Source organism: Asparagus officinalis, chromosome 8 (assembly GCF_001876935.1).
Source record: "Asparagus officinalis chromosome 8, Aspof.V1, whole genome shotgun sequence".
In the NCBI taxonomy this organism is placed as follows: Eukaryota; Viridiplantae; Streptophyta; class Magnoliopsida; order Asparagales; family Asparagaceae; genus Asparagus; species Asparagus officinalis.
The window spans coordinates 41810351-41823302 of record NC_033801.1 but is presented as its reverse complement, the minus strand read 5'-3'; the positions used below and the strand labels follow the sequence as shown (position 1 = coordinate 41823302).

At 32.3% G+C, this 12952-nt stretch overlaps 1 protein-coding gene across 2 annotated transcripts in view; it reads right to left on the bottom strand.

Moving 5' to 3' along the window:
* LOC109819554 (seven transmembrane protein 1-like) overlaps positions 9591–12952 on the bottom strand; it is a 22248-nt gene continuing 18886 nt past the window's right edge. The window contains exons 8-12 of one of the 2 annotated variants that reach the window (XM_020385309.1): positions 11605–11709; positions 11489–11509; positions 11336–11394; positions 9960–10050; positions 9591–9861 (exon numbers count right to left, since the gene is read on the bottom strand). In XM_020385309.1, coding sequence (XP_020240898.1) covers positions 9823–9861; positions 9960–10050; positions 11336–11394; positions 11489–11509; positions 11605–11709 — 315 coding nt within the window. In that variant the 3' untranslated portion in view covers positions 9591–9822. The remainder of the gene's footprint in view (positions 9862–9959; positions 10051–11335; positions 11395–11488; positions 11510–11604; positions 11710–12952) is intronic. The other variant, XM_020385308.1, reaches the window with a different exon arrangement.

Here is a 12952-nt window from a genome sequence, read left to right as displayed (position 1 = left end):
GATGGGGTAGAGGATTGGCTCGTAGCTCTTTTTAAAAGCTTCAACCGTCATAAACCAGTCACAGAATTGGTAAACATCCCTCTTCATAAACATAATGGTTGCACATGCATGTTTGCAAGGGATACGGGTTAACGTGACCATATCTGGAACATAACAGGGAATTCATCAAAAATACTGAGTTATTTGTCATGTCAGTTCTAGCTGAGTAGTTCTTAGTGAAAGCTTCTATCGTGATAGTTCTAGATGGTACCCAGTTAGTTCTAACTCCAGCTAATTGGGTTATTACTCATGTTCTATTACAAGTGTTGAGTATATCGCCTATGTTAGTTCCGACTAGGTTATAGTTAGTTCCAGTGTATCCATTCATGTCTAATTTAGTTAGGCAAACAACTAACTAAAATAAGAAATGACATAGCTTATAAATTACCTAATTCCGGGGAAAATGCGTTAGCCCAGTTCTCAGGAGCGTAGTTCATGACAATATTGTAGGCTCGTTCGTCCGCCAGTCTAATGTCCTCCACATAATCATTCCATTCTGCTTTAGTATATTTGTAACAAGCAGATTGCAAAAGGTTGCCCAAAATCCGAGTTTCCTTTGCCTTGAAACCCAAATCTCGCAACTTTGTCCTGAAATTCTCAACTAGATGCAGAACACATCTAGAGTGTATAACATCCAGAAAATATTCCATGACTGCTTCTCTGATCCTCTTATCCACAGCAGATATTATAACTAGCTTGTGTGGAGGGTTGTATGGATCTGGCCTTTCATAGAGAATAGACCATAAACCTATAAATATTTGAAGTTAACATATTTGAAGTTAGAGTTAACAACGAAATATTTGTAGTTAACATATTTGAAGTTAGAGTTAACAATGAATGAGTTAGAACTAGCATGAATTCTAGTAGAACTAACATGACCCGAACTAACCTTGTAAGAACCAATTCCAGTTTACAGTATTTTCCTGATCGCAGATGCAATAGGCTACGAACTAACCTTGTAAGAACCAATTCCAGTTTACAGTATTTTCCTGATCGCAGATGCAATAGGCTAATGGCAATATCCTCTGATTTCCATCGTATGCAACGGCGCTGAGGAGTATACCTTTGAAACGATCTTTCAGAAAGGTACCATCCAAAAATATAAGTGGTCTACAACCGTTCAAAAACCCATTTATGCAGGCGGCATAACAGATGAATAGCTTTGAAAACCTCCCCTTATTTTGTTCAACATGAATGTAGCTACCTGGGTTTGTCTTCTTAACCTCATCTACATACCTAGACCATTGAAGATTATATGTTAGGATCAGCATAAATGAAATTAGTGTCTATATTATAGATATTATCTTCTTTTACCATCGTAATTGATCGTAGGACTCATGGGCATCACCATATAGTTGCTCTTGTGCTCTTTCTTTACCCCACCATATCTTGCTATAATCGACCCTAAGCCCATACGAAGTTAGTAACTCCTTTTGTACGTCGATAGGTCGTAAATCTGGTCGGATCTTTAACGTGGGTAATACTTGGGTCGCAATGAATTGTCGTGATGCCCTAGATTGACCTGCATTATTGCCAAAATTCCCACATGTGTGGTTGTCCACGAAGGTTTTGATTTCAAGTCTGTTCTCATTTTGTGTTGGAGAGGCAAATAACATCCACGGGCAATTTTGGGCTTCCTTGAACCGATAAAAGACTTGAATACGCTTCGGTTCATTCTTAGCAAACAAGTACTCGAATTTTTTGGCCATGGAATAGTATAGTAAAGCCAATCTTAATTCCTTCGCACTCTCAAACCGTTGTCCCTCACCGGTTAAAGCAGTGTGACACCAAGCAAGAATCCTCTCTGATCTGCTAATCATGTCATCAATCATCGGAACATTATCTCCAGAAGGATTATCATTGGGGATCCTATCTGAAACACATGTGGGCGTCGACAACGACGGGCCACTCTCTATGCTTTTTGAGTTCATACTGCTGGTAGCGCTGCAAATTTAAAGAACATGAACAAATGATCATAAACTAAACAATAGAAACATCAACAAATAACACAAAAAAGAAAAAGGCAAAAAAACATCAACTGCTTGTGTTATAACTATCGTGGAATACAATTGAACTAACAAGATTTCATTTAGAACTAACATGAAAACGTTTAGACCGAACATGAAGTCACTTAGAACTAATGTAAGGACCATGAATTTTGATACTAGTTAAAATAATTTTTTGGTATTTTAAAATATTTAATTATGATTTTTAAAAGAGTATTTGTATTTTTCTCGATTTTCTATAATTTAAAAATCTGATTATATATTTATTTAAATAATTTTGATATTTATAAATTTGTTTTGTGCTGTAAAAAATTCTAGAATTAGTTTGTTGTGTTATCGGTACTATTAAGTATTATTTTAAATAATATATTGTGTTATTAATATTATTACAAATTATTTCACATAATACATAGTATTATTAAATTACGTGATTTTGGTATAATTTATTGTATTATTTCTATTGTTACATAGTATCTATCATATTAGTATAACTAGTACGTTTTACTGTGTACGTAATTGTCCCATAATTATTTGGTTTTAAATTTAAGTAAAAAATATTTTTATTATTAATTATTCTTGTTTAATTATACAATATGGGTATATTTCAACTATTTCGTATCAACCGTTGTATTAGCACACCAAGTACGTTTTATCGTGTAGATAATTATTCCGTAATTATTTGATTTTTAAAAATAAGTAATTATATGTTTTATTAATTATTCTTGTTTAATTGTACAATTTATAATATTATTTCTTCTGTCGCGTATCAGCTATTGTATAAATACAACTAGTACGTTTTTATTTGTAGATAATTATTCTGTAATTATTTTGATTTTTAAATATCAGTAATTATTTAATTTAGTTAATTTTCTTTTAATTCCCTAAACCCTAATTTCTTTCATATATATATATATATATATATATATATATGCTCCCAGATATGAGAGCATTATCAGTTAATTATTTTTGGAAAGCTAATATGCTTTAACCGGTAATATATGTAATTCATGATCAATTTACATGAATAAGGGCATCTCCAACCTAGCCTCATTTTGGTGCAAACAGTGCTTTTTGTTGCATTGTTCCTTCTCCAATCCAGCCCCATTTTCTGCTCCATTTTGGTGCAAATGAACAGTGCTGCACCAAATATGGCGTCGCACTGTTCATCCGCCCCATTACTGTTCATTTTTTTAAATATTTGTTTTTACCTCTCAATTAATATAAAAATAGATAAAAGAGAATAAAGTGAGAATATACTGAGAATATTCTTTTTTGGTGTAAAAAATGGTGTAATGGATCGAAGCAACATCGTGCCGCTAGCGACGCCGCTAACCTCGAATCCTTCAGCCCTCACCTCGTCGCCGTTGTCCTTGCCTCGTTGTCGACGTTGCTGACGACCTCTCTCGCTGACGGTAGCCCCCAACCGCTCCGACCGACGCTCAAATTAGACCCGCGTACCCACGCCGTCGAAGTTGAATCGTTCGACACAACCCGAGGCAAGATCCCGCTTGCTCAGAACTATTTTTTCTATTTATTATGAATTATCTGTAATTTTAGATCTGTTAATATTTATTTGCGTGGGTTTGATGAATAATATTGAATGAATAGTAATTATGTGATAAATAGTATTTTTAGAACTAATATAATAATTAAAGAATTTATTTTAGGTAACAGAATTATTTTAGATTAATTATAATATTTTTTAGAATTTATGTTGTAGAAGGAAATTATTTTAAAATGATGAATGTTTTCAAAGAAGTTATTTTGGTAAAAGTTTATTTTTGTGTTATGACTGTGTGATTGATAGTTGTAGAACACGACATTTTATGTACATTGACACCGACATGTTAACACTCTTATGTATACTCACTCATGTCATATATGCACACCTGATTCATCGCTAGTCTATATAGTCATGTTCATCATATGATTTGCATAAAATAGTTGTATTTATTTATTATTTCTTGTTTTATTGATAACCGTTAGTAGTTCATGTTCTTAGTGGCCTAGCGTGTCGTGTATAGGACGTAGATACCTGTGATTTGTTGACTTAGAAAAGCTAGAAGAGTTGAGATGGGGAATTCTTTGTTTAGGTGATTGGATGGTATTGTTTATTATTCCAGGCTCACACCAACGATATTCCTGTGTAGCGTTGGGGTGGGTCTGAGGTGCAGTGATGTTGATTGTTGATTATTCCAGGATCCCACCAATGATATTCCTATGTAGCGTTGGGGTGGGTCTGAGGTGTCGTGATATGTGATTGTTGATTATTTCTAGGCTCGCACCAACGATATTCCTATGTAGCGTTGGGGTGGGTCTGAGGTGCAGTAATGTTGATTGTTGATTATTCCAGGCTCACAACAACGATATTCCTGTGTAGCGTTGGGTGGGTCTGAGGTGCAATGATATTAATTGTTGATTATTTCCAGGCTCGCACCAACGATATTCATGTGTAGCGTTGGGGTGGGTCTGAGGAGTTGTGATACGTGGTATTGTTGATTATTTCCAGGCTCACACCAATGATATTCTTGTGTAGCGTTGGGGTGGGTCTGAGGTGATGTGATATTATGCTTGTTGATTATTTCTAGGCTCGCACCAGTGAAATTCCTGTGTAGCACTGGGGTGAGTCTGAGGGGGGTAGTGAAACATTGTGCGTAGATGATTTTTTGAACAATCGGTTATCCAAGAATATGAACGTTGACTCTGGGTGAGATAAGGACAAGTGAGTTGTGATAGGATGGCTAGTTGTGTTCATTTCATACATAGGTTGGGGTTAATATTTAATTATCTACAATTTGAGACATATGGTATATACATGAGGGTTTCCTTGTTTGGATTATTTCGCTCGACGTACTACGTCTCTTGTTGTAGATTTTTAAGTATTAATTCCATCTATTGTATGATCTTGTTACTTGGTTAATATTTGGATTCTTCTGATTATTAGTATTCCAGTTGCACGCCTCTATCGTTATTACTATCATCACATGATCTATTTCTGTTTCTGTTATGGCATTGACCATGCATATATTGTCTTTACTGTTATTGTATTTGTTCCTGCCTTGGGGGATCTTGCCGTGTGTATACACGCTGACGTACTCCTATTTTCCGGGTGTACGTCAGATTTAGGAGATGAACAGCCCCAGTTCGGGATAGTACAGGAGCATAGGATTTGCAGCAGTGAGGTCTTCCAGATGGATCAGAAGAACAATCTGAATATTAGACTTTTTCTTTCTATAGTAGTTGATGAGCCCTAGATCTTTTCTACAGAACCTTACTTTAGTCTGGTGTTGGATCTAGTTGTTTTAGCAGTACTTTCCTTTTATTTCTGTTGGACTATGTATTTTATATTTTAGTTGGACCGTTTTATAATAAGGGCATGTTTGACCCATATTTTTATGTCTGGGATGATTTACCATTGATGATATGTCTATTTCTTATTCTGGATTGTCATTATATTCTTGCTATGTGTGATCGGGGACCTATGACTTCGCATTGTATTTATTTCCAGACGCTTAGCGTATTGGATTGAGAAGAAAAGAAGAAAAAGAAAAAAAATGATAGTGTATATTTTTTCTCAATCTAATACGTTGCGGGCTTGTTCACGTTCTGATTCCCCTGTATTTTGGGAAGCGGGGCGTGACAACTAACATGTTGGACCTAACATAGTTTGAACTAGATATCATAGCAAATCGATTAGCACTAACAATAAGTCTATTGGAACTAACAACTAATAGATTATACTTAACAATAAATCTATTAGAACCGACATTAACTGATATTACATGAATTAACGTGGTACCTAGAATTAACAACTTAGCATAAAAAAAAACGCGGGCTTGGTTTAGAACTAGCAAGTTGTTGGCTCAAACTGGATGTATACAAGCTAGAACTAGGGTAATAGAAGCTAGAACTAACGTAATAGCTAGATTTAACAAATTTTTATTTAAAAACGCTGGCTGGGATTAGAACTAGCAAGTTGTGGGCTAGAACTGGTTGTATACAAGGTAGAACTAGTGAGATAGAAGCTAGAACTAACGTAGAAGCTAGAATTTACAAGTTTGCATTAAAAACACGGGCTGTGTATAGAACTAGCAAGTTGTGGGCTAGAACTGGCTGTATACAAGCTAGAACTAGGGTAATAGAAGCTAGAACTAACGTAGAAGCGAGAATTATTAAGTTTTAATTAAAAAACGATGGTTGGGTTTATAACTACAAGTTGTGGGCTAGAACTAGCAAATCTATTAGAATCCGAGCTATAATCCAATGAACTAACATTAACTGATATTACATGAATATTAGTCTTCGCATCAAAAAAATCCTTGCCCCTACATGTCATCTCGAACTTGAACGGCGCTGTGGACTTTTGAAGAATCCTCTTTTTCCTTGAAAGCTTGCATGTGAACCTCCTTTAATCCTCTGTTATGGCAATGCTCCACCATAGAAGACAGATCCCCCTCGTTCTTAATAGGAAATTTGAAGCTTCCACTCGTTTCATCTTTGAATGACAAACTTAATGATTCATATGGAAGATCTAACCTATCTGACACATCAAATTTTAGATCAAGAATGATGGTTGAAGTGTTAATCTTTATGAATACTGCTCTACCACCCGAAGCTACGATGCAGGTGATGTCCTTTTCAGCCATTATGAAGTGGAGGGAAGAGTAATGGAGAGAATTTTGGTCCGAGGAAGAGTAATGGAGAGAATTTTGGTCTAATGAAGAGTAATGTAAGAGTAATGGATAACTAGATATTTATTGCTCATGATAGACTGAAAAAGGGGGGAAATTTCCCTCCATTTATTACAGTAGTTTGCATTTAATGGGATGTGACGAAGAGTGGTGACAAAGCGTCTGGGGACGAAGGAGAAGGGCAAAGTCGGGTTTTTTTAAAATACAATGTCTCTGGCTGTATACAGCTGACGTGGAGGGCCTTAGAAATATTAAAGGCTGCTTTTTGAGGCTTATACACAAGGGGGAAAATACAATGGGCCTCGTCACATGATTTTTCAGCTTTTGGGGCCTCGACACATTTTTCCCAAATAATTATGATATTTATGCGATTCAAAAGTTATTCTATTTACTTCATTGCTTATTTGAATTATAGTATAATTCTTAATAGTATTTAGTAATATATTATTCTATTTATATTATCATTTTAATTATTTTATTATAATCCATAAATAATTATTATAATAATATAATTGATTACTACTAATAATTGTGTATGCTTATTATATAAATTATTTTATTTTATTATTTTTAAATAATTAATAGTTATTATATTTTTGATAAATATATAGGAATATGAGGAGCAATAAAAGGTTATATTTATTTAATGAAAGATTAATTAGAGATAATGACATAGTTAGAATTTAACAAAGTTTGAGAGGGCAAAAAAGACTAAAAGTTTTAACACCCCGATCCTCTTTTAATTGTAGTATAAATATAGATAAAGGTTGGTCTTTATTCTTGTTTAATTCTTGAAAATCAGAAGATAAAATATGTCAAGAAAGGAAACTATAGGAAAAAAAATTCTATACTATATAAATATATAAATATATAGCTGGCTTGTAATTCTATATTCTTGATTGGTTATGATTAATTTCAGAAAACCTATAACTCAGTCCATAAATGATCTCCACTGGTTTTATTAAACAACTCTTCGTTTATTGAACAGAGCTGCAGTTGCTGATAAGTATGATTAGTGCTGTCCAAAAAGTCCGTCGGCCCGAGCTTGGCCCGGAAACCCGGGCCAGACTCGGGTCCGGGTCCGGTCGTCGGCGCCCCCCGCCCCTGGAATAGTAAATTTTTTTTTAAATATTATTAATATAAATTAATTTTGTAAATATATTGTATAAATATATATATATATAATATATATATATATATATATTTATATAATATATATATATATATTATATAATATATATATAATATAATCATATATATATATAATTAAATATAATATTAATATATATATTATATATATATATATATATATATATACTCTTCCCTTTAGTATTAAGTGTAATATAAGTATATATCAAATTATAATAGTAATTCATACTCCCTCCTTAATAATAAGTATAATAAGTAATACTCCTTACATCAATAATATATTTATAATATATATATATAATAATATATAATTATATATAATTATATATTATACATAAACATATATTATATAAATATTAAAATTATACCCAACAACACACATAAACTTATATAAATACACATATAAGTATATTTAATATTAAGAGTAAATTATATATATATATATATATTATACTATATATATATATATATATTATATATATATAATTATATATATATATATATATTATATATATATATATATATATATATATATATGAAAAGAAAATATGGGTATGCGCTTGGTACCAAGCACAAAAGTTTAAATGCTTGGTAAGTGAGTGTAACAAAATCTCCCCTCCAACTTCAATTCAAATAATGGGAACCCACAATTTCCATGGGTAATGAAGTGGATGGGGAATGTGACACATGCACTACCAAGCACAAAATTAATGCTTTGGTTAACCAAGGCCTAATACCATATTTCTCCTCTCTCTCTCTCCTCTCTCTCCTCTCTCTCTCTCTCCTATTAAATAATAATATATATATTTAATATATTATATTATATATAATATAATATATAATATTAATTATATAATATATATATATATATAATATTATATATATATTATCAAGAATTACTTTTGGTGTACTAAGTTAGTTTTGGTAAAATTTAGGAGTTTGGAGAGGAGGTTAGTGGTTCAAATCCTAGCCACAACATATATATTTAGAAGTCTTTGATTGGGCCTTAGGGGCTCTTGGGGTCTTTGAATTTTACAATTATTTTTAATTTTGTTTGTTTTTATAAATTTTACAATTATTTTATATCATTCTAATTTCTATACTTTTTTATATTTGTAGATTTCATAATTACTATTGATTAGTAATATAATTTATTTATCAAAATTGTGTTTATTTTTTGCTTTGTATTCTTAAAAAAATTAAAAAATTAAAAAATTTTAAATAACTAAGAAAACCGGGCCGGCCCGGAGCCCGGGCCGCTCAGGCCTGGTCGGGATGGACCCGGTCAGGGCTTCGGTTTTGCCCGGCCCGGCCCCGATTTTTCGGGCTGGTACGGATAGACAGCCCTAAGTATGATGCTCGAGTTCTAGACTGCAATGAGAGTGTAACTGTGTTTTGTACTGATATGCGAAAGAAAAAACAAGTTAGACTTTATTGTTAAACTGTGCAAATAATCAATGCCCCAAGGGATTCCCTGCATAATGCTGTGCAAAAATTCACTCTTTGCCTATTTCTAAAAAGCCTGAGTTTAAGTGTCCCAAAAAGAATTAAAAATAATAATTAATTAATTAATTAATTAATTAATTAAAATAACGGAGATTAATTTCAAATAAAAAAGTGCGTCATCATAGATATTATGTTTTTTTTATTTCCATTAAAAACTCATATGACAACCTTGATATTAAATTTGGATGGCAGAACAGTCTAACTAAATGGCTTAACTCATAAAACCCCAACATTAAATATCCGGCTGTTGATGTTAGTACAATGTAAGCACTTTTCTCTACATCGAGATACAAAATGCCGAAAAGCGACACTTACCGCTCTCTATATCAAATCAATTCACTACAAATACACGCGCTGCCTCTTTAATATACATACGACTCATACGTGGAGCTTTTTGTCATTCAAGTTCTCATGCTCATCTCTGCCTGAGCTTATAGTATGCAAATTGGGCAATGATCTGTATTAAATTTCTGATTAAGGAATTAACATGATAGATTATAAATTATTCTATGTACGTAACCTCAAAACAAAAGTATAGATATAAAATTGTACGATGAGAAGGATATACCAGTAAGTCAAGTAGCACGCAAACTATAGCGTCAAGTAACCATGGTGCATTTGCTTTCAACCTGTCCCATCGCACGCTCCTCACAAGAATGCTGCATCCAATAATATTCAATAATGTAATAAATTTTCATTGTAGCTGCTTATGAGCAAACTAAAAGCATCTATACTACATATAAAAGAAGATTGTCTTTGTCAAAACTTTTGATTTTTATTTTTACCCTTTTAAGTTTAACAATTCTCAAATATATTATTAGTTGTAATTAATCATTCACTAATTATATACAACCTCTTATTAATTATGCATCTGCTCACTTTTTCAAAACCTTTAGTCACACTATTTTTTATTATCTATTATGTTATTTAATAGAAACTTAAATTTTATCCATTAATTTATCTTTACATATTATTTAAAAATTTTAGAAAATTTAGAAATAATAAAAATTCATTAGGCTTATGTCTTATGCCTTTGGGTTTCACCTCTTATGGAGACTACCTGTTACCTTTCATCTTTTTAGCCTTTTAAAAGTATGATAGTAATATGTTGTATTTGTAATACTATTAATAGTATAATAATCTTAATAGTATTTTTTAAATTAATAAATTACACTATAATTTAATAACTATATAATTTAGTAAATTATTTACTAATAATGTAATAAACTAATTATGAAATTAAAATGTAGTTACTAATAGTATTATAATTATATTGTGTATAATATTATCATATTTAAAAGAGAAGAAATTATTTAACATATTATAGTTATTTTAATAAATTATAAATAAATTATAACAGTTATCCAAACTATAATAATTGATCATACAGTTCTTTATACAGAGCTTTATCGTACAATATATTCATTAAAATAAAATTGTACTTTTTCAGATTTTATATAGCAATATAATGTTCAGATTTTATATTGCTATATAAATCATTTCATTATTTTATAGCCAACAAAAAACTTTTGAAAAACATAAAACAAAACAGATATGCTCTCACGCAAAGCACGTGCACTATATTAGTTTAATTAAACAAAGAATGATGTGTTACTTCATGCTCTTAGCTGAAATCATTAATGTGACACATATCCAAGCCATAAGCTAAGGTTTGGATATTTTTAATGATATGAATTCAAGTGGCATGGATGTGCCATTAGTAGCAAACTAGCCCCAAAATTAACTATATATATACATACACAGTACACACGCACACACATGTGTCTATATATGTGAGCGGGTACGTGTGAATGAATGAGAACACTGGATATGAGCTATCACTTAATTAGAAAATGAACTATGCAAGAGGTGGGAGGTGATATGTTGTCCTGCTCCGATATATACTTACACATATGTAGAATCATACATGGGATTTGTTCATACCTTCCAACATAAGTTGCATTTGCAATGAGAGCGAAAATGAACATAAGAGGATTCAAACCCTGCACAATTTGCAGAAACATGTCAAAAATTTCAAGGAACAGTCTATGATATCACATTAAACCAAAGGTTAAACAAGGTTAATGAAGGCTATACCTCAACATTCCCACGCTTAATCTGAATGGCAAATAGCAAAAGAAATTAATTACTATAGAAAAATAATTAACCCTACTAAAGATGGGTAATTAAGTTTCTACTAGATGTGTACTTACATTTAAGTATATTTGAGGTAAACGACCTCCCATATATATTGCTGCCATAATCCATCCTAAAATCATCCCATAAGTATTAGCTTCCAAGCCATTCATTATTGTTTCCTGCAGTTTAAATACAATGATTAGTACTGCATATGTTATAGGTTGCCTCAAATACTCAAATCCATATTGCTTTGGGAGTTCCTTTTTTAGGTTGTTTTGTTTTGATCAAGAGTCCTACTTATATTAGACTTTGCATAACCAATCATATTAGATATTTATTCCTACTTGAACTCTTATTAGGTTTTAGAACATGTGAACTTCTATTCCTATTAGAACTCATATTCCTTAGACAGCTAGAGCTGGAATCTTCAAGGCTATATAAGAACAGTCTTTCAAGCTAATTAGATTCATCAATCTTCAGAGCATCAATCAAGAAGAGAGTTCTTTTGTGAAGCCTATTTGATATTCTTCTCTTTTGTTCCTTTAGTTGAGAGTTGTATTAGGCTTTTGGGGTGTGATTTAGGATTGAGAGATTGAGAGATCCACTTTGTATTCCTCACAATTTAGTATAGTTTTCTCCTCCTTAGCCCGTGGATGTAGGCTACAAGCCAAACCACGTATATCTTTGTGTTTGTGTGTTCTTGATATTTTTCATGCTCTCGTGTGATTGATATTAGCTTATCCTGGGAATTTATCATATCAAATTGGTATCAAATCTCTCAGCTATCGATCAGACGAGAAGATAACGACAACTACTACGAAATGGGATATCGAGAAGTTTGACAGCAACATCGGTTTCAGTCTTTGACAAATTAGGATGATCCCGTATTGACAATGAGTGGATTGAAGAAGACTTTGTTCGGGAAGTCGAAGAAACCAGCTATTATAACGGAGGAAGATTGGAACGAGTTGGATGATAGAGCTATCACAACGATTCAGTTATGTTTGACAAACGAAATTTTGTAAAAATTCTCACGGAGAAAACAACCGTTGATTTATGGTCTAAATTGAAGGATTTGTATTTGACAAAGTCGTTCACCGATCGCTTCCTCTTGAAGCAGTGTTTGTACACACTTCGGATGTCAGAAGGAACACCCATCAAATCTCATATTGGTGAATTTAATTCTGTGATTACAGATTTAAGATTGATGTTAAAATCGATGATAAAGATCAAGCCCTATTGTTATTGTGTTATTTGCTGTCTTTCTACAAACACTTCAGGGATACTATGATTTATGGTCGAGATTCTATTGGTATCAAGGACATCAAAGAGAACTTATTGAATAAGGAGAAGATCGACAAAGAGTTAATCACAAGTGAAAGTTACGATAAAGTTGATGACTTGTTTGTTCGAGGAAGATCG